This window comes from Falco cherrug, chromosome 16 (genome assembly GCF_023634085.1).
Source record: "Falco cherrug isolate bFalChe1 chromosome 16, bFalChe1.pri, whole genome shotgun sequence".
Classification (NCBI taxonomy): domain Eukaryota; kingdom Metazoa; phylum Chordata; class Aves; order Falconiformes; family Falconidae; genus Falco; species Falco cherrug.
Window position 1 is genome coordinate 3,423,705 of NC_073712.1, and position 19,967 is coordinate 3,443,671.

General features: G+C 66.9%; 2 protein-coding genes and 1 long non-coding RNA gene across 4 annotated transcripts in view; 2 read left to right on the forward strand and 1 right to left on the reverse strand.

Annotated features, from left to right (window-relative positions):
- Nucleotides 1–2,013, forward strand: part of LOC129737489 (uncharacterized) — a 5,825-nt gene extending 3,812 nt beyond the window's left edge. The window contains exons 2-3 of the long non-coding RNA XR_008735401.1: nt 1,379–1,482; nt 1,973–2,013. This is a non-coding gene — a long non-coding RNA (uncharacterized LOC129737489). The remainder of the gene's footprint in view (nt 1–1,378; nt 1,483–1,972) is intronic.
- Nucleotides 2,014–2,128: 115 nt separating this feature from the next.
- On the forward strand, nt 2,129–9,536 carry LOC102058014 (copine-5). The gene is made up of 15 exons (XM_055728254.1): nt 2,129–2,198; nt 2,484–2,543; nt 2,643–2,705; nt 2,963–3,067; nt 3,283–3,387; nt 3,877–3,918; nt 4,003–4,903; nt 4,987–5,048; nt 5,339–5,385; nt 5,495–5,676; nt 5,762–5,889; nt 5,961–6,063; nt 7,638–7,695; nt 8,106–8,179; nt 8,674–9,536. The coding sequence occupies exons 2-15, from the start codon at nt 2,485–2,487 to the stop codon at nt 8,860–8,862; spliced, it is 2,118 nt and encodes a 705-aa protein (XP_055584229.1). The 5' UTR covers nt 2,129–2,198; nt 2,484; the 3' UTR covers nt 8,863–9,536.
- A 103-nt stretch (nt 9,537–9,639) lies between these two features.
- On the reverse strand, nt 9,640–19,034 carry SORT1 (sortilin 1). 2 transcript variants are annotated; one of them, XM_055728253.1, is made up of 20 exons: nt 18,840–19,034; nt 16,923–16,982; nt 16,592–16,665; nt 16,364–16,466; nt 16,060–16,224; nt 15,746–15,819; nt 15,492–15,541; nt 15,154–15,281; nt 14,898–15,042; nt 14,386–14,541; nt 14,113–14,219; nt 13,698–13,800; nt 13,443–13,611; nt 13,119–13,309; nt 12,357–12,546; nt 12,118–12,234; nt 11,820–11,928; nt 11,492–11,598; nt 11,131–11,254; nt 9,640–11,012 (listed from the first exon to the last, which is right to left on the reverse strand). In XM_055728253.1, the coding sequence occupies exons 1-20, from the start codon at nt 19,032–19,034 to the stop codon at nt 10,998–11,000; spliced, it is 2,382 nt and encodes a 793-aa protein (XP_055584228.1). In that variant the 3' UTR covers nt 9,640–10,997. The 2 variants fall into 2 exon arrangements, with proteins under 2 accessions (XP_055584228.1, XP_055584227.1); XM_055728252.1 differs by having other exon boundaries at nt 15,154–15,284; nt 18,840–19,033.
- Between the last annotated feature and the right edge of the window lie 933 nt (nt 19,035–19,967).

Genomic DNA, 19,967 nt, shown 5'->3' on the forward strand with positions numbered 1-19,967 from the left:
TGACCAATCAGCATGTTGGGGTGATGGCTAACTGGCCAATCAGCACGTTAGGTGCCAGCCTATCAGCATGTTGGTGGTGCTGACCAATCAGCATGTTGGGGTGCCAACCAGCTGGCCAATCAGCGTGTAAGTTGTTGGCCTATCAGCAAGTTGGGGTGATGGCTAACTGGCCAATCAGCATGTCGGGGTGATGGCCAGGTGGCCAATCACCATGTCAGCATGTTGGGGTTCTGGTTTGTCAGCACTTTGGGGTGCTGCCCAGTGGCCAATCAGCAGGTCAAATTCTGGCCAACTGCATGTTGGGATACTTACCAATGAGCTCATTGGGGTGTTGGCCAACTGGCCAATCAGCTTGTTGGGTGCTAGCCCGTTGGCCAATCACCAGTGAGGAACAGCCGGCTGAGGTGCAGCAGCCAGCCATTCTGCACATTAGGGTGTTGGCCAGCCAGCCAATCAGCATCCTGGGTTGCTGACCAATCAGCATATTGGGGTGCTGGCCACCTAGCCAACCAGCATGTCAGGGTGCTGGCCAATCAACTTGCTGGGGTGCAGCCAGCCAGCCAATCAGCACGCTGGGAGCTGGGGAGCATGTTGGGGTGCCGGGCAGCCAGCCAATGAGCCGTCAGCATGCAGCCAGCTGGCCAATCAGGGCGCTGCCGGCCCCAGCAGGTGCTGGCTGTGCCAGGGAGGGGATACTTGGGGACACCCCTCGGGGTGCCCTGCCCCCCCCCCCGCTCCCTCCCGCCCCCCGCCCCACCACCGTGTGCCCTGTAATTAACTGAGGCATAATTGAGGGGCTTCGGGCCTTAATGAGCAGGCGGGGGCTGGGCAGGACGCGGTGCCAGCCCTGCACCCGATGACAAAGGGGCACCTGGTCCCGCCGTGCCTGGCCCGACGTCCCTTCTGCGCCCTGTGTCACCTCGTGTCCCACATGTCCCCCCGCTGTCCCCATCCTCTGTCTGTCCCCGCTCCACCTTCTTCCTCCCCTTCCTGTGTCTCTATCCCCGTTTCACCATCCCTGTGGCCCCATCCCCATGTCACCCTGGTGTCGCCATGTCCCCCATCCCCGTGTCACCCCAGTGTCCCCATCCCCATGTCACCCTGGTGTCCCTGTGTCCCCATCCTGATGTCCCGATGTCCCTATTCCCATGTCCCCATTCTTATGTCACCCCGGTTTCCCCTTCCCATGTTGTCCCCATCCCCGTGTCCCCATCCCCATGTCACTCTGGTGTCCTGGTGTCTCCATCCCATGTCCCCATCCCCGTGTCACCCTGCTGTCCCCATCCCTGTGTCCCCATCCCCATGTCACACTGGTGTCCTGGTGTCCCCATCCCCATGTCCCCATCCCGTGTCACCCTGCTGTCCCTGTGTCCCCCAGTTTGGCCGGACCGAGGTCATCGACAACTCCCTGAACCCCGACTTCCTGCGCAAGTTCGTCCTCGACTACTTCTTTGAGGAGAAGCAGAACCTCCGCTTTGACCTGTGAGTGTCCCCACTGTCCCCCCAGTGTCATCCCCCTGGCCACTGCAGCCCCCAGCACCCCAGCACAGCCCCTCCCCCCCCCCCCCCGCCCCGTGGGGCTGGCTGCGGTGGCTCAGCCAGTGCCTGGGGATGCCAGGCGGGCACTGGCGCTGGTCCCTGTCCCAGGCATGTCCTTGTCACTATCTGGTCCCTGTGCTTGTCCCCCTCTCTGTTCTGAACCTATTCTTTGCACCATCACCATCCCTGTCCCCATTCACATCCCCGTCCCATCCTGTCCCCGTCTCCATCCCTGTGCCCATCCACATTCCATCCTGTCCCGGTCCCCATCCTAACCCATCCCTGTCCTGTCCCCATCCTTATTTGTGTCCCATCCTGTCCCTGCCCGACCTCGACCCCCATCTGCATCCAGTCCCCATGTCTGTCCCCATCCCTGTCCCCACAGCCACCCCATCCCTGCTGCCTCAGCAACAGGTCCCCACTTTGTCCCCAGGTACGATGTGGACTCCAAAAGCCCCGACCTCTCCAAGCATGTAAGTGGGGGGCCAGCCCCCGTTCCACACCCCCCCTCCCCGAGCCCTGTGGGGCTGGGGACAGGGAGGGGACAGGGACAGACCCCGGTGACACCACGGCTCCGGCAGGAATTTCCTTGGCCAGGCCTTCTGCACCCTGGGCGAGATCGTGGGCTCAGCCGGCAGCCGCCTGGAGAAGCCCCTGACGTGAGCCCCTGCCCCGTGCCTCAGTTTCCCCGGGGAGGGCCCTGCGCTGGGGTGGCTGCCTGCTGTCCCGTGTCTCCCTGCCCTGGCGACGTGCACGCCGGGTCCTTATCAGGGTGTCTGGGGATGGAGACCAGACCCCGGTGCCGACAGCCCCGGCTCCAGCTGCCCTGGGCTCCCCCTGATCCTTTACCCAGCCCCTGCCTCAGCTTCCCCATGGGGGGTAGGGGGTGGCTTTTTTGGGAGGGGGGGGTCCCCTCTGTCACCCCTCAGTGTCTGTCCCAACAGGATGGGGACAGTGACCACGCACGGCCGGGGCAGAAGACCCGCTCCGGCTGTCTCCAATGGGTGAGGTTTTGGGGTGCCCAGCTTGGGGGGGTCCGGGGGGACACCAGGGTCACCGTGTCAGTGTGTGTGTGTCCCCCGGCTCACGGCCCCTCCTGGCAGCGGCATCCCCGGGAAGAAGTGCGGCACCATCATCCTCCTCGCCGAAGAGCTGGGCAACTGCCGGTCGTGAGCCGCTCTGGGGAGCGGGGGGGGACAGGTTGGGGACACCCCGGTAACGTGAGGGGGCACAGACCCCCACCCTACCCCGGCTGCGCCCCCTAGGTCTTCCTCACTCTGGGGTGAGGAAGATGAGGGTCAAGGCTGACCTGTCCCCCACGGTGTGTCCCATGGGTCCTGGGTCCCTCAGCACCCCCCCGAGATCCTGCACCCCCCATGTCCCTGGGGGTGCCGGGCTGGTGACTCCCCTGTCCCCACTGCAGGGACGTGGCCACGCTGCAGTTCTGCGCCAACAAGCTGGACAAGAAGGATTTCTTCGGCAAATCCGACCCCTTCATGGTCTTCTACCGCAGCAACGAGGATGGGACGTGAGTGACCCCAACCCCTCCCCAAAACACAGTGGCACCTTCATGGCACCCAGGGGTGGGGGGACAGCCCTGGCCATGGGACACCTCCTGTCCCCATGGGGCTGGGCTGGCGTTAGGGGGGTGTGTGTCTCCAAAAATCCTCTCTAGGGTGATGTGGGAGGGGTGTTGCCATCGGGGGTGACCCCCCTTGTCCCCCCACATTTCCTCCCCTCCAGCTTCACCATCTGCCACAAGACGGAGGTGGTGAGGAACACGCTGAACCCGGTGTGGCAGGCGTTCACCATCCCGGTGCGCGCCCTCTGCAACGGCGACTACGACAGGTGAGCTGTGGGTCCTCCAGGGCCGGCGGGGGTGGCCGCTCTGCACCCTCTTCCCACAGTCTCTGTGGTACCTACGCTCGTGCCTAAGCCCTCCAGCATCCCACGCCCACGCTGCGTGCCTCAGTTTACCCATCTGGGCAATGGGCTTCATCGCTATGACAGAGCCATCCCTGGGGGGTGTCCCTCCCCCTCCAAAACGGGTGTCACCGGCTGCGTGTCCTGGCAAACAAAAATCAGCGGTGGCTTGGTGGCTCGTCGTGCCGCCGGCTTGGCCCCATGTCGGACGTTGCTGTGGCAACGGCGGATAAAAATATCCCACCGAAAAAGCCTGAGGAGGAGGAGGAAGAGGAGGAAGGAGGAAAAGGCCCACGGAGGCATCAAAACAAGCCCATGGGAGTGGGCCCCAGGGACTCACCACAGCCCCTGGGGTGGGGGTCTGGGTTTTGGGGGTGCCAGGTGGTGGCTGTGACCCCCCCCCTTGCCTTGCAGAGCCATCAAAGTGGAGGTGTACGACTGGGACCGTGACGGCAGGTGAGCTGGGGGGTGGCCCTGGGGACCCCCCACACCCCGTCCCGCCCCCCAGCTGACAGTGCCCTCCCCCCCCTCACCCCACAGCCACGACTTCATCGGGGAGTTCACCACCAGCTACCGGGAGCTGGCACGGGGGCAGAGCCAGTTCAATGTCTACGAGGTGAGGCCAGAAAACAGGGACGGGATCCAGTGGCACCCATGGGTGCTACCATCCCTTTGCTGCACCCCTGGGTGTCATGGTCCCTGTGCTGCACCCCAGGGACATTATAGTCCCTTGGGGGCCTGTGCTGAACCTGTGGGTGTTGTGGTTCCCGTGCTGCACCCGTGGGTGTTACGGTCCCTAGGGTGCCGGTGCTGCACCCCTGGCTGTTACGGTCCCCAGAGTTCCCATGCTGCACCCATGGGTGCTGTGGTCCCTGTGCTGCACCCCTGGCTGTTACGGTCCCCAGGGTGCCCGTGCTGCACCCATGGGTGCCGTGGTCCCTGTGCTGCACCCCTGGCCGTTACGGTCCCCAGGGTGCCCGTGCTGCACCCATGGGTGCCGTGGTCCCTGTGCTGCACCCCTGGGTGTTACGGTCCCCAGGGTTCCCGTGCTGCACCCATGGGTGTCATGGTCCCTGTGCTGCACCCCTGGGACATTATAGTCCCCTGGGTGCCTGTGCTGCACCCGTGGGTGTCATGGTCCCCGTGCTGCACCCCTGGGACATTGCAGTCCCCATCTCCAGGGTGCCTGGGCTGCACCCCTGGGTGCCACAGCCCCCTGCTCTGCACCCTGGGGTGTTGCACCCCCCTCGGGGTGCCCCTCTGCACCCTGGTGGGGTGTCCCCTGTGCTGCTCCCCACCTTGGGGTGTTACGGTCCCCGTGGTGCCCCCCCTGCACCCCGGGGGTGCCGCGGCTCCGGTGGGGAGCAGCTCCCCTCCGCCCCCCCAGGTGGTGAACCCCAGGAAGAAGATGAAGAAGAAGAAGTACCTGAACTCGGGGACGGTGAGGATTGGGGGGGGACACGGGGAGGGGAGGGGGTGGGGGGGCGCAGCCACTGTCCCTGCTCAGCCCGGTGTCCCTGGCAGGTGACACTGCTGTCCTTCGCCGTGGAGTCCGACCACACCTTCCTGGACTACATCAGGGGCGGGTGAGCGAGGGGGGGACGTGCCTCAGTCTCCCCGTCTGTATCCGGGGGGATGGATGTGGGGTCCCAGAACAGGGCGTCCCCAGCACCCGCAGCTGCTGCCTGGGGCGGGGGGACAGCGGAGGGAGATTTGGGGGTGATCTGAACTGGGGGGTGGGCACATCCCATCCTTGGGTGTTCCTCTGGGGAGAGCCAGGCTGCGGGCTGGCCCGGGGAGGGGGCTGGCCACCCCGCCATGGGTCACATCCTGCATCACCCACCCCAGTGCCCTAAAGCTGCTGTCACCCCCCCAGGACCCAAATCAACTTCACGGTGGCCATCGACTTCACCGCATCCAACGGTGAGCGCGGGGCTGCGCATGTCCCCAGCGGTATTTAACGAGCGGGGGACTCGTCAAACCGCTGCTGGAGGGGGGGGGCTGGGCCCGGCTGAGCCCCCCGCCCGCACAGGGAACCCCTCGCAGTCCACCTCGCTGCACTACCTGAGCCCCTACCAGCTGAACGCCTACACCATGGCCCTCAAGGCGGTGGGCGAGATCATCCAGGACTACGACAGCGACAAGATGTTCCCAGCCCTCGGCTTCGGCGCCAAGATCCCGCCGGACGGACGCGTGTCCCATGAGTTCCCGCTGGTGGAGGGTCTGTCCCAAGGTGGGGTTCGACGGGGTCGGGGACGTTGTGGTATCGTCCTTGTCACCGCCGTTCCTTGTCCCGCAGAACGGTGACGTGGCCAACCCAGCGTGCAGCGGCATCGAGGGCGTCCTGGAGGCGTATCACCGCAGCCTGCGCAGCGTCCAGCTCTACGGACCCACCAACTTCGCCCCCGTGGTCAACCACGTTGCCCGGTAAGGGGGTCTCAGCCCCCCCCGCCGGGGGTCCGTGCCCACCCCGGTGTCCCTCATGGGGTCCCTCGCAGCTCGGCGGCAGCGGTGCTGGATGGGTCCCAGTACTTTGTGCTGCTCATCATCACCGACGGCGTCATCTCGGACATGGCACAGACCAAGGAGGCCATCGTCAACGTGAGTCCCGCGGGTGGTGGGTGCTGGGGTGCGAGGACCACCCGGGGCTGGGGTGCTCTGAGGCATCTGGGGTGCCGCAGCAGCGGGGTGCACGGGGCGCTGCGGGCTGTGCCGGTGCGGTAACTGGCTGGGGAGCCCCAGGGTGGCAGGGTGACCAGACTGGCTGGAGCCTGGGGTGCCCCTGATGGGGTGCAGTGAGCTGGGTGGGTGCAACAACCTGCAGGGGGGTACCGCGAAGTGGGTGCAACATCCAGCTGGGTGCACGGGGTGCCCCCCCATAGCGGGGTGCCATAACCTGCCCAAACTGGGGCACGATTCCCAGCCAGGCACATGGGGTGCCCTGAGCTGCTGGGGTGCCAGGGCAAGCTGGGGGGGGGGGGGGGGGGCGCTGGTGGCCAAGGTCACGGTGTCCCCTCCAAGGGGGTGGCGGGCAGCTCCTGCCTCCTCCACACGAGGGGCCTGGGAAGGAAAAAGCAATCCTGGCGCCGGGATGGCTCTTGGAAGGCACCAGCGGCACCTTTGCCCTCGCAAGTGCCGTGCCTGCGCCAGCCCGCTGTGTGCCCCCCTCCCCGCTCAGCCCAGCGCCTGGGCCAGCTGGGAGCTTTGTTCTTCCTCCTCCTCCTCCTCCTCCTCATCCCCCAGCCTCCCTCACAGCAGCTCAGCCCCATCTCTGCTCCCCGATACGTGGGGCGTCGGGAGGGTCAGGGATGCTGGAGCTGAGCAGGGATGCTGGGGGAGCCATCAGCCCCGTAGCAGGGGGCTGGGGGTGCCCGGGGGGGCGGGGGGCGATGCTGGGCATTGGCGGGAGTCGGGCAGGAGAACGGCTCCGGTAATATTTGTTTGCTGCTTTAATATCCCCGCAGTGCGGCTGTGCCGGCAGCTCGGGCCGCTCAGTGCCAGCAGCTGCTGCACCTCGCAGCGGCCCGCTGCCTGCCCGCGGGCACCGCAGCCGGGGCGGGGGGGGGGGGGCAGGGTGCCCTTGAGATGCCCTTGGGGTTCCCCTCCGGAGCCTGGTGCTGCTCCGGGAGCACCGTGCTGAGCCCAGGGGTTCCCTTGACCGGCGGTGCAGTTCTGCGGTGCTGGGGGGGTGTCGTGGTGCCACCCAGCAAGGGATGCCCCCGATGGCACTGGGTGCGGGGTGCCCATCGTGGCACTGAGGATGTCCCCGGGCACGGGGTGCCCACCGTGTCCCTGGGTGCAGGGTGCCCATCGCGGCCCTGGCTATGGGATGCCCATCTCTGTGCTGAGCACCGATGCCCACCATGGCACTCGGTGCAGGGTGCCCATCCTGACCCCAAGGGAAGGATGCCCACCATGGTCCTGGGCACGGGATGCCCATCGCAGCCCTGAGGATGAGGTGTCTATCCTGGCCCTCGGCACCGGGTGCCCATCGTGGCCCAAAGGGTAGGGTACCCATCTGCACCTGCGCAGCACCCCACTGTCACCCTGTCCCCTGGGGCCCGGTGGGTGCTGGGGGGCCAATGCTGGGGGTGGGACCCTTGGGAGCTGGGCTGGTGGCTGCCTTCAGCAATTTTGGTGCCTTATTTTGGTTTTTTTCTCCCTCGTTGCTGCAGGCTGCCAAGCTCCCCATGTCCATCATCATCGTGGGGGTCGGCCAGGCTGAGTTCGACGGTAAGGCTGTGGGCGCCCCCATCCCACCCCGGCTCAGCAGCCCCCGAGGGGGCACGGAGGCCACCGAGGCAACGGGACTTGGATTTTACTGGGGCTCAGCAGGTCTTGCCACAAGCCGGCGTGCGGGTGGTTATGAGCAGAGGTGTTCATTAGGGCTGAATGAGCCCCCCGGGATGTACGGGGTGGGGGGGCACGGGCAGCCCCCCCACCAGCAGCCGGCTGCTCTGCGGTGAAGGCAAATTAAAGCTCCCCCGGGAACTGCCAGTGATGAATCAGCCCGGCTCCCCCGCCTGCCTGCAGCTGCCAGGGCTGGGGGGCTGCTGGGGTTGGGCTGGGGGTGTCAAAGGGTGTCACCCTGGGGTGGGGGGGACGTGGGTGCTGCTAAGCCCCCGCACCTTTCCCCCCCGCAGCCATGGTGGAGCTGGATGGGGATGACATTCGCATCTCCTCCCGTGGGAAGGTGGCGGAGCGTGACATCGTGCAGGTACCAACTCCCCCGGGTGGGGATCGGGGACCCCGACCAGCTGTGGTGGTGGTGTGGAGGGCTCCCCGGGCACCCCACATCAGCCCCATTACTCCTGGGGTGCACTGACTGGTCCCAGCATGGAGGGTGACGAGGTGGGCTGCATACTGGAAAGGCACTGGGACATGGGTGAACTGGGGCATGGGGGAGCACAGGGGCATGGGGGGGGCGGTGCTGGGAATCGGGGTGCACTGGGCCATGGAGGGATACACTGAGACATTCGAGGGGGAGTGCACTGGGACGTGGAGGGGGGGCTGCACTGGGAAGAAGGGGTGCACTGGGGCTTGGGATGTGCTTGGATCTGGGGGTGCACTGGGATCTGGGGACACACTGGGGCATCAGGGAAGGGAGGGGCACTGGGATGTGGGGCTGCAGTGAGTGGGACACACAGGGCCATGCTGGCCAGGGGGACCAGTCCCTGGGGGTCCCTCCAATCCTGTTGTCCCCCCCCCCAGTTTGTCCCTTTCCGTGACTACCTGGACGGGGGGGACAGCCCGGTGCTGAGCATGGCGCGCCTGGCCAAGGATGTCCTGGCCGAGATCCCTGACCAGTTCATCTCCTACATGAAGGCACGCGGCATCAAACCCCAGCCGGCGCCCCCCAGCCCCGACCCACCCGGCCCCCCAGTGCCCCCCCAGCCCTGACCGCACCTGGCTGGCACCCCGTGTCCCCCCCACCCCAGCCCTGGGCCTTGGATGTTTTTCTGAGCCCCCTCTTTCCTTTTTCAAGGGATAAAAGGCAGCAGCACCCTGCCAGGGCCCTGGGGGGTCCTGTCCCACCCCACTCCATGTGTGTCCCCCCATAAATCACCTTTTCTGGGGTCCCCGGGGGGTCAGGGATGGAGGCGCTGGCGCTGGTGTTGGCCAAGCACTCTTGGCAGTGGTGGACCCCCCCCATATCCAGCCCAGACCATCACAGCTCACCCCATCCTGGCACACCTTGGACTGGTGCTGAGGACCGCATCCTGCTCCCCCCAAAAGGGGCAAGGGGTCTCCAGCTCTCCCACCTACCCTCTTCCCCCCCTCCCGAGGTGTGGGGTCCCCTCTGGTGGCCCCAGTGACATTCAGAGCATCCCCAGCCCCGCAGAGGTGATGCATGCCCCCCCCCGGCCCCAGCCCCATAGGCACCCCCCATCCTCCGGCAGCAAGTGCCGGCCCCTCCTGGGGGGGGGGGCAGGTCTGTTTGTGTGTGTCCCCCCACCCTCCACTTTTCTATTTGCATGGACAGCCCCCCTCCGTGCCCCCCCGCACTGTGTCGCCTGTGCATCTGCTGTGGGTTTGTATTGAGTTGCCTTAAACCGGAATAAATTATAGCCTTTTTAATTACCGCCACCCCCGGGCCCCCTCCAGAATCACCCCTGCAAGGGGTGACCCCCCCCCCACTGTCCGTCCCACCCCCCGACACAGATCAGGGCACACAGGGTCCGTTTTGGCTTTATTTCTAATAACCCAAATATTGCAAATATACAGAAAAATACCAGTACAAAGTTATTAACACATCCAGGTTTATTTACAGGACTCTGCACTGGCCTTGGTGTGTGTCCCCCCCCCCCAAGCCAGGCGGGGGGGGGGCACAGGGCTATGGCTTTTAGTTAGGGGGTTACGCTCCGTCCCTGCCCCCCCGCGAGTCCCATGGGGACGCTGAAGCACATGCAAGGGGCGCTGGGGCCACGGCCCCCCCATCCCCCCGGCACCGTGCGGTGGTGGGGGGGGTGGGGGGGGGCAGCAGGCTTTGCACAGTCACTGGGGCGAGAGCGGAAGCCATATGTCATGACAGCACGGCCAGATCGCGATAACCGTGGTGGGGCACGAGGGGCTGAAGGGTACGAAGGAGGTCTGTACCCCCCCTCCTCCTGCACCCCCATCCCACTGCACCCCGTGCCCCAGCTTGGGGGGGGGGGTCAGACGAAGCCCCTGCAGCCCAGCTGGGGGGGGGGGGGGGTCACAAGGAGCTGGGCACCCTGGCTGGGGGTGGGGGGGCTGTCAGGGGGTGCAGCCCCCCCCCTCCCCTAAAGAAAAGGAGATTTCCAGTGTAAGGAGACTGTAACAGTGCTGGGACCAAATCCTGGCAGGGTGCAAAGCGGGGGGCCGGGGGGGCGAGGACTGACCCAGCACTTGGGGGGGGGCCAGGCCAGGCCAGCCCCTCCCGTCCTGCCTGCACCCCTGCCTGCTGGGGGGCTGCCAGGGCTGAGCCCCCCCCCGCCCCTCGGTAAAGAGCTTCAAGCTTCCATTCATTATTGCTGCATTTCCCTCGGCCAAGGCCAGCCCGGAGGGGCCAGAGCTGGGCCGTTACACCCCCTGGCCATGGGGACCCCCACCCCAAGCTGGGGGGCGTAGGGGGGGGGCCCGGCCGCGGCGCGGGCAGCCCAGCTTGTATTGCTTTGGAGAAGAAAGAGGCAGCGGGGCTGGGGGCTGCAGGCAAGCCTGGCTGCTGCCCCCCTCCCCCCCAGCAGCGGTGACACCTCAGGGCTTGTCCCCAGCACCCTGGGGCTGATGCTGCGGTTAGAAGGGGGGGCGGGGGGGCTACTCCCCACGGGGGACAGCAGTTCCTACTCAGTCATCCTTAAAATAAAACAACCCAGAAAAGGGAAAAATAAAAAGATCGTAAAAGCCCCTGTCCCGCGCTGGAAGGAAATATTAAAGTGGAGTTAAGTTAAACCCCTGCGTGTCCCCCCCCCAGCAGCAAAGCCACCCCCGTGCGAGGGGACCCTGCCTGCGCGGGGGTCCTGCTTGTGGGGGTCCCTGCGAGCAGCGTGGCGGTGTCCCTGGCATCGGTGCCGCTACTCCAGGAGGTCCTGGGGAGAGATGGGACCGTCACCCCCCCGTCCCCAGCATGGTCCCTGTCCTGCCCCCCCAACACACCCCCGGGAGGCTGGGGTGCCTGTGGGGGGACACCGGGACCCCCGCGCTCACCTCGTCGGAGTCATCGTGGTAGCCGCTCTTGCTGGCCAGGGTGCCGGGGTCCAGCGTGTCGATGCCCTCGACGCCATTGGCCTCCGCGTGCTGCCGCAGGACAGAGTAGCGATGCACCAGGAACCTGCAGGAGCAAAGGGGGGGGGGGCGGGGGGGGGCATGACCACACTGCCCCTACCCCTGGCAATGTCCCCCCCCCCCCAGGATACACTCATCCTGCGAGGAGCAGGATGGAGCGGCTGGGTGCAGGGTCTGCCTGGGGGGTGGTCTGCCGGGATGGGGGATGGGCAGGGTCACCCCTGCCGTATGCTTGGGGGGGGGGGGGGGGGGGCGCAGCATCCAGCCACCATCTGCTCCTCACCTGCCCCCGCAGACGTATTTCTTGACGAGGAGGACTCCGGCCACAGCGGTGACAAGCAGCACAGCCACGACAGCCAGGATGATGGGGGTGGAGCTGGTGGATGCTGCCTGTGGGGAGAGGAGGAGGTGGCCGGAGCTGGGGGGCACCACCAGCCCCCAGACACAACCAGCACCCCCATTTATCCCGGGGGACAAATGTCCTGATGTCCCCACAGCATCCAGCCAGCCCGGCCCAGCCCAGCATGGATCTGCTGGCTCCAAGGGTACGGCCAGGAGCTGGCCCGATGCCCGGAGCTGTCACCGCCCCGGCCGCTGTCACCGTCACCTACCAGCTGGCTGGGGTTGAGGAAGTTGCTGGTGCATTTCTTCTTCATGTCCGTCTCCTCCCGGCTCGGGCTCTCCCCTCCCGAACACTTGTCCCCTGGAATTTTCCGATACCTGGAGACAGGGAGGTGACACCTGGTGACCCCACAGCTGCTTCCCAGGGACCGCCAGCCCCGATCCAAGGCGACAGGGCAGGATCTGGCCCCACTGGGTGCAGCACTGAAGGGTTCCCTGAGGAATTCGGGGGTTCCACCCTGCTGCTCCCCAACCCCGGCTCCGGCACCGCCGCCGGCCGAGCTTTACCCGCTGGTCTTGAGCAGCTCCCGCCGGCCGTAGAGGCAGAATTCCAGGTCGTGTCCCTTCAGCTCCGGCTGCTCCACACACACAGACTGGTTCTCCGGGCGGTAGTAGCCAAAATCGCTGCGGGAAGAGGGAAGGACGATGGGACCCTGCTGGGGGACCCGGCAGGAGCCAGGCTGGAGGAGAGTGACAACCGGTCCCCAGCGGGGACAGCAGGTGGGAGCCAAGGCGATGGAGGCTACCAGAGGAAATCCTCCAGCGTGCAGGGACAGACGGACGGCTGCTTGGTCACCATGTAGTCCCGGCCGTTCTGGCACACCGAGGACTTGCGGAGACGTCTGTATTGCTCCTTGTAGCCCAGTATGCAGCCGTCACTGGGGTTGCTGGGGTCACTGGAGTGCGCCAGCCAGATGGTGTAGTCCTTGTCCTCGCCTGCGAAGGAGAGGGCTGAGCGGTGGCCAGGGACACGTCCCCGGGGGATGGCACCACCGTGGCGCTGGGCAGGGCGCTGTGCCGGGGGGAGCCGCCTGGCATGAGCCACAGGCTGGGTGTGCCAACCCGACCCTCACCCCGTCCCCACGGAGGGGACCGAGGGCCACGCTGCCCTGGCAGAGACACCCCGAACACTACCTGCACCGGGGGCTGGGGCAGGAGCGTCCCCCAGCGCAGCCCTGGCTGTCCCCGACACTGGCTGTCCTCAGCCCTCACTGTCCCCAGCACCACTTGTCCCCACCCAGCCCTGGCTGTCCCCGACACTGGCTGTCCCTGGTTCCACTTGTCCCAACCCTGCTTGTCCCTGGTCCCACTTGTCACCAGTGCTTGCTGTCAGCAGCACTGCTTGTCCCCAGCCCCGCTTGTCCCCAGCCCCGGCTGTCCCCCATCCCCGCTTGTCCCCATCCCCGGCTATCCCCCAGCCCTGCTTGTCCCCAGCCCTGCTTGTCCCCCATCCCCGCTTGTCCCCGGCCCAGCTGTCCCCCACCCCGCCTGTCCCCAGCCGCTCTCACAGGTCCTGCTGAGCAGCTCGCTGAAGTCGATGGTGTAGGAGACCCACTTGCGGGAGAGGAAGCTCCCGCGGAAGCCCCAGATACTGACGTTCATGGAGCGCGCCCCCGGCTCCGACGCCAGCCCAGTGAAGAAGATGGGCTCCTTGGAGAAAGCGTACTGGTACCAGCACTGCCCCTCGTCTGTCGAGAACCTGGCATGGGAGGGGTCTGTCAGCACCCGGGTGGTCCAGGAGGCACCTCCCGCAGCTCCCTCCCACCCCACCTTTGCTTGGGACCCCCCCCAACCCCAGCGAGCCGCCCCTCCGCAGTAGAGCCCGTGCGTACTCGATGACGTTGACGGGCTGGCTGGTGTGCTCGATGGCGACGATGAGCCCGCCGGAGTCCAGGATGGCGTAATGGTGCGGCCCCTCCAGCATCCGCGCCCAGGTGTAGCCCCCGTCATCCGAGATGTAAACGTCGGGGCTCATCACCGAGATGGCCCCCCCGACGCTCCCTGGGAGGGGGGACATGAGCTGTGGGGGTGACACACGCGGATACGGGCTCCCTGTCCCCACCGCCCACCCCGGTGAGGCTCGGTACCGTGGGCGATGACGATGCCGACGGCGTTGGGCTCGGAGAGCGGCGCCATGGGGACGTTCAGCTTCTGGGAGATGCTGTACGAGGCGTGGATGTGGAGGCTGCACTGCAAGCGCAAGAGCAGAGCCAGTCCAGGAGCCCGCGGGTACCGGGGACAGGGCGGGCAGAGTCACCCATTAACTCCCAGTGGGTGCTGGGGAGCACCCCTGGGACCCCCCCCCCCAGCCTGCTCAGGGCTTGCCACGCACCCCGTGGTGTGACCCCCAGCCCCACGGCGCAACCCTCAGCCCATGCAAAGCCGGCCCCGCACCCTCAGCATCTCAGGTGCAGCTTGCCCCCCCGAGCACCCCCTCGGCAGAGCCAAGGCAGAGGGCACCCCGGGGACCCGCGGCGAGACCCCCGGAGGGGACAGACCCACCTCCTCCTTGCTCCTGGCCGTAGAGTCGCAGGTGGTGTTTTTGGGCTTCCGCAGCGGCACCCACTCCCCACCGCGGTCAAAAGTGATCACGGACTGGATGGAGTTGTCTGGTGGGAGGAGGAGGAAGATGCGAGGGGTCAGGAGGATGCCCATCCCATCCCCCCCTCCCTGCACCGGGGTCACGCTCCCCTCCAGCAACCCCAGGGGCCAGATCCCATCCCTGGGGGGGCACAACCCCAGTTTGGGGAGAGGGAGGGAGCCGCGGCCGCCCACCTTCGGAGAGGACACTGGTGATGTAGATGCCCCGCAGCGAGGTGACGTTGGTGAAGTCGGTCTCGCCGCCGGTGGTGGTGTAGAGATGCCGCTCCAAGGACTTGGAGTAGACAATGCCGCGATCGTCGGAGGTGTAGATGGTACCAAACCCCGTGTCTGCGGGAAGGACACAGGGACAGGAGTGAGGTGGGGCTGGGGGGGCTGCTCCCATGGGGCCCCCCTAAACTGGCACTGGTACCAGCAAGCCCTGGGGTGTCTGGGGGAGAGGAGAAACCCCCCGAGCGCCACAAAACGGACCCAGTGTGGTCACGGTCCCTGCATGCTGCAAACCGGAGCAAGCAGCCAGCTAATTAGCGATGCCTTAATGAGGAAGCCCTTCCTCCAAGGCACAGCAGAGCTGCTGCAGCATGGAGAGAGAGCCCTGTGCTCAGGTGAGGAGCTGGCTGGCTTGCTGCAGAGGTTTCCAGTGGTCCCCAGCCCCAGGATGTGTCCCTGTCCCCAGTGCCACTCACCGCCTGGCTCGTCCACATGCATGAACACCAGGTCATCGTTAGCGGCCAGGATGGAGTAAAACTGCTCGTGCCCGACGGAGGGGAGCTGGGCCATGTTCCAGGTCTCGCCTTGGTCAAGGGAGACGTGAATGCGCCTTGTGGTACCCTGGGGAACCAAAGCATCGTTATCCTTCATCCTCCTTGCTGGGGAGAGCTGCAGGCAGGGACCAACCGCTGCTGCCCGCTCTCTGGTAGTACCAGGAGGGGGGACAAGGACCTTCTCTGTCATAACGGAGGCGAACAGAAAGCGTCCTCCCAGCCCGAAGGAGTAAATCTTGGTGCCGATGACCTTGAAGGTTTTGCCGAAGTCGGAGGTTTTCTTTAGCTCCAGTAACCCCAGATCAGCTTCTTAAGAAGAAGGGACAGTGGATTAACGAGCCCAGAGCTGCCTCCAGCTTCGTCAGCTGTCACCGGAGTTGTGTCCCCCTCCAGTGTCCCAGCTCTGGGCATTCCCAGCTAATCCCAGCTTTTCTCTGGGGCATCACCCCCCCCAAGCCCCACCCCCCTGAGTGATGGGGACACCAGAGATGTGACTCAGGATCAAGAGGTACTTACTGCAGGAGTTGTTCAGGTAGGTGGTGAAGAAGATGGTGTCGTTCGCACCCCTGGGGAAGAGAAGTGGGGGGACACACACCCGAAGGCAGGTGGGACATGGGGGCTCAGGATGCCACTGCCCACAGATCAATCCCTTGCTGTGGCACCGCTCTGCGGGGTGCGGGTGGGCAGGTGGGGGTCCCCCTGCCCGCTCAGGCTGTGACCAGCCCCCCCCCAAATCACTTCACGCCCCCACACCGCGGGCAGCCACTCACCACTTGGCCAGGCAGACGGCTTTGTGGATCTCTTCCCACTTCTCCCCAAAATCCTTGGAGACCCAGAGGCCATTCTGCAAGAGCCAAGAGGTTGGTTATGGCTGACCACCCCTCGCAACAGCCTCCCCCCAGCTCTGGGGCCGCAAACCCCTATCCCCAGCCGTGTTCCCCCCCCCCTGGGGCCACACACATCCCCCTGGCGTGGGGATGGAGCCCAGGCCACGCAGCCACAACCCGGCTGATCCTTGGAGAAGCACCACCAGTAGCCTTCGCCATCCCCAGCCAGGGTCTCATCCTGGCTCCCCAGCCCTCACCTCGGTGCTGAGGGCCAGCAGGCAGTCCGAGTTTTGGGGGTGGTAGGTGATCTGCACCAGCGGGTGGAAGGGCAAATCCGTCTGGACAAAATTCTTGGCAAAATCTGACGAGCGGAAGATCCTGCCGCCGCGGCTGCCGCCGGAGACATCACCCGTCAGGATGACCTGGGTGCAGGGAAGGGGGGGGCTCAGCCATGGCGGCAACTCCCAAAGACCACCGTGACGGTGACCCATCCAGCCCGGGGTGGGGGGCTGCCAGGCACAGCTCTGGCTCGCTGCCAAGCCAGCATGCCGCCCCTCCTACCTTTCCCGAGTTCTCCGGGCCGATAGCCATGCCGAACTCGGTCCGGATGAAGGTGTTGTTGATGAGGCCGGTGATGTCCTTGAAGGTTTTCCCGTAGTCCTCGCTGGAAGGGAGGGATCATCACGGTGGTGAGCCAGCACAGCGCCTCGGGGGCTGCTCCCGGCGCACCCCACGGTCCCCAGTGTGCCACCCACCGGGTCCCCAGGGTGGCGGGGGGAGGGGGCTCACCTGCGGTACAGCTTGGACTGCCCAAAGCTCATGATCACCAGCGGCACCTGGAACGTTGTCAGGACAAGGATGACCTGGGCAGGGAGAGGCAGACAGGCAGGGTCACACCCAGAGCTCCAAGGTCCCCCTGGCCGTGGGCTCCCCCCTGTCCCCCCAGGGGGAAGGGCTGACCCCTCCCCAGGCACCCCCCTCTGTGTCCCAGCCCCAGATGAGCCCCTGCCTCAGGTCCCACCAGCCCCACAGCCCCTCGGGCACAGGAGGGGGCCACTCGTGTCCCCTCCAGAGGCATCAGCTGCTTTGGGGGGGGGGAAGCCCCCCCCCCGGCACTTACCCCTGTGCTGTCGCCCACCCAGGACAGTGACACGGAGCCGCTGAGGTCATCGAAGACACACTGTGAGGGAAGAGATGGCAAAAGCACTCCTACAGCCGGGGGGGACAAGCACTGCCCTCCCCCCAGCAGGGCAGAGCTGCAGCGTGCCCCATGGCCACCCCTTTGCAGGGGACACATGAGTCCCGGAGCCTTCCCCTGTCACCCACCCAGGAAGGTGACACTAACCTGTCCCCATGGCACACGGGAGGGAGGGTCCCCTCTGCGCCACTGAGCCCCCTGTCACCACGCTGGGACCCCCCCACACCTGGAAAAGGCTCCCACAGCCCACGTCCACCTGCATCCACCTCCCGGAGCAGGCAGGGTGCTGGGCAGCTGCCTGCCAGCCAAAGACCCCCTTGGTGGCACTAGGGGACACTGGTTTGGACTGGAGTGACTGGATGGCAGTGGGGTGGGGGTAGTTAGTGGCACATGGGGTGCCTGGGGACACACGTAGGGTGCCTGGGGACAGAGGTGCTGGCAGCTCCCGGCTCTGCCCATCCTAAGGCAGGGAGAAGGGAAGCCCGAAGCGGGACCAAGGCCACAGCCACAGCCATCCCCATCACCCACGGGTGGGGGTGAGGTGGCAGGAAGGGGTCCCCACAGTGCCACCCCGTCCCCACACCCCGCTCTGCAGGAGGCATCTCCTTACGGGTGAAAAAAAAAAGGAAAAAGGGAAAGAAACGTGAATCGGCACAAGACCAGTCAAAGGACTGGTCAAACTGGGATGGCAAAGCCACCAAGTGGCAACCAGCCGGGCCAGCAGAGCAGGCGTAGCTGGTGGCTGAGAGCCAGTGGATCCCGGCACAGATCCCAGAGCAGATCCCGGTGCAGATCCCGCCCTTGCAGTTAATGTTCAACTCCCAGCCGTCCTGGCGAGGGATGAGGTCAGGATCCCCCGGCGGCTGTCTGCCTGCCCATGGGGGCTGGGAGGGGGCTGCTCCCTGCTGGGGGGGGCGGGGGGGGGGGCTTGGGAATGGCTGTTAGTCCTGCCCTGTCCTGCCCCAGCTGGCACAGGGAGAGCAGGGGCCATCTGTCCGTCTGTCCCAGGGGATACGGGGGGTGTCTGTCCGTCCCAGGGGATACGGGGGGTGTCTGTCCGTCCCAGGGGATACAGGGGGGTGTCTGTCCATCCCAGGGGATACTGGGGGTGTCTGTCCGTCCGTCCCAGGGGATACGGGGGGTGTCTGTCCATCCCAGGGGATACGGGGGGGTGTCTGTCCGTCCGTCCCAGGGGATACGGGGGGGTGTCTGTCCGTCCGTCCCAGGGGATACGGGGGGGTGTCTGTCCGTCCGTCCCAGGGGATACGGGGGGGGGTCTGTCCGTCCGTCCCAGGGGATACGGGGGGGGGGGTCTGTCCGTCCGTCCCAGGGGATACGGGGGGGTGTCTGTCCGTCTGTCCCAGGGGATACGGGGGGTGTCTGTCCGTCCGTTCATCCCACGGGATGCAGGAGGGTGTCAGTCAGTCCCAGGGGATACAAGGAGGGGGCTGTCTACCTGCCTGTCCACCCCATAGATTGCAGGGGGTTGTCTGTCCCAGGGGGATACGGGGGGGGTGTCTGTCTGTCTGTCTATGCCATGGGACGGGATGCAGGAGGGTGTCTGTCCCTCCCAGGGGATATGGGGGGAGCTGCCGGTCTGTCTGTCCCAGCGGACGTGGGGAGGGGAACGTCCGGAGCTGTACGGGGAGTGACGCCCGCCGGTCCCGCCTCCCCAACCGGCGGCCGGCGCCAGGCACCGCCAGGGCCCGGGCAGGAGGTGTCGCCCGCCCCCGGCCGGGGGTGCTGACACGCGGGGTCCCCGGGGTCCCCGGTCCCTCCTAGGGGTGTCCCCGTCCCCGCCCGGGCGCTGCCGGCCCGCGGCCCCGCCCGCCGGCTCACCTGGTGCGTGTTGTTACCGAGGGCGGCCGGGATCCCGCGCAGGCCGCCGCAGGCCTCGCCGCCTGCCGCCGCCGCCAGGCCCCCCGCGCCGCCGCCGCGGGGGGGGTCGCGGGCCCGCAGCCCCAGCGCCGCCCCCGCCGCCCCCAGCGCCAGCGCCAGCGCCACCGCCAGCCGCGCCGCCCCGCGCCGCCCCATGGCGACTCCGGCCGCAGCCGCCGCCGCCCCGCGCCCGGGCCCGCCGCCCCCCGCCCCCCGCCCGCCATTGGCCGCCACCGCCCCGCCGCCCGCCCCCGCGCCGCGCCCCCCCGCGCTGATTGGCTGCGGGAGACGCCGCTCTACTCCGAGGCGCACCTCCTTGGCGGCCCGCCCCACCCCGCGCCCTCCGGTTAGCTCATCGCGCTGCCAATCAGCGCCCACCTCCTCCGCGACTGGCCGCCAGCTCTTGCACGATGGGTGCGAGCACACCCCTCTCGCGTTTGACCCCGGGTTCTAATCTACCTAGCGACAAGCCTCTGATTGGCTGCGCCGCCATAGGGGGACAGACGGAGCGATTTTCTGATTGGCCGAAGCGACAGGTAGCCGGGGCGCGCCAGGCCGGCCCCCGGCCCGCCGCCACGCCCGCGCGGGCCCTCCCCGGGCTGGGGGTCCCGGGAGAAGCGCAGTGCCTGGGGAGGGGGGGGGAGGCAGGCTGGGGGTCAGCGCCCGGCTGCGGGGGCGCACGGCAGGGCAGGGGGCTCAGCGGCGTGCCCCCCCACTCCGGCTGGCCGCCCCCGTTCGCCCCGGGCTGGCACCGGCGGGGCCGGGTCCTCCCGTGCCCGGTGACGGTGACAGCCTCGCACGTCGGCCACGTTGCACAAGCGGGCTGGAGCGGGGCCCTGCCCCCCCGGAGCGCTGGTGCAATACACGGCGCGACAGGGGCCGGGCAGCTCCCGGAGGGGGGTGAGGGGCTGTGCCCCGGTGCCCCCGGGCAGGCGGAAGGGGGGCCGGGGGGGCTCTGCCGCGGCACCTCCAGCTTCGCAGAGGGGGGTGTCAAACCCCCCAGAGCCTCGGTGAGCTCCTGCTCAACCCCCCCGGTCCCAAAAAGTGAATTGTCCTTGCGCTGCTGTGTCATCCTGCCGCCCGGGCCGG

Bases quoted from the DNA above. Each gene is read 5' to 3' on its own strand.
- LOC102058014 (XM_055728254.1), top strand. From the start codon at position 2,485: ATGGGGACAGTGACCACGCACGGCCGGGGCAGAAGACCCGCTCCGGCT. The intron at 2,544-2,642 runs GTGAGGTTTTGG...CCCTCCTGGCAG, and splicing joins GCTCCGGCTGTCTCCAATGG to CGGCATCCCCGGGAAGAAGT. The intron at 5,677-5,761 runs GTGGAGGGTCTG...CTTGTCCCGCAG, and splicing joins TGTCCCATGAGTTCCCGCTG to AACGGTGACGTGGCCAACCC.
- SORT1 (XM_055728253.1), bottom strand. From the start codon at position 19,034: ATGGGGCGGCGCGGGGCGGCGCGGCTGGCGGTGGCGCTGGCGCTGGCG. The intron at 16,225-16,363 runs GTAGGAGGGGCG...CCCTGCACCCAG, and splicing joins GCCCGGAGAACTCGGGAAAG to GTCATCCTGACGGGTGATGT. The intron at 12,235-12,356 runs GTAGCCTCCATC...CTCTTCCCGCAG, and splicing joins ACGCTGGAGGATTTCCTCTG to CGATTTTGGCTACTACCGCC.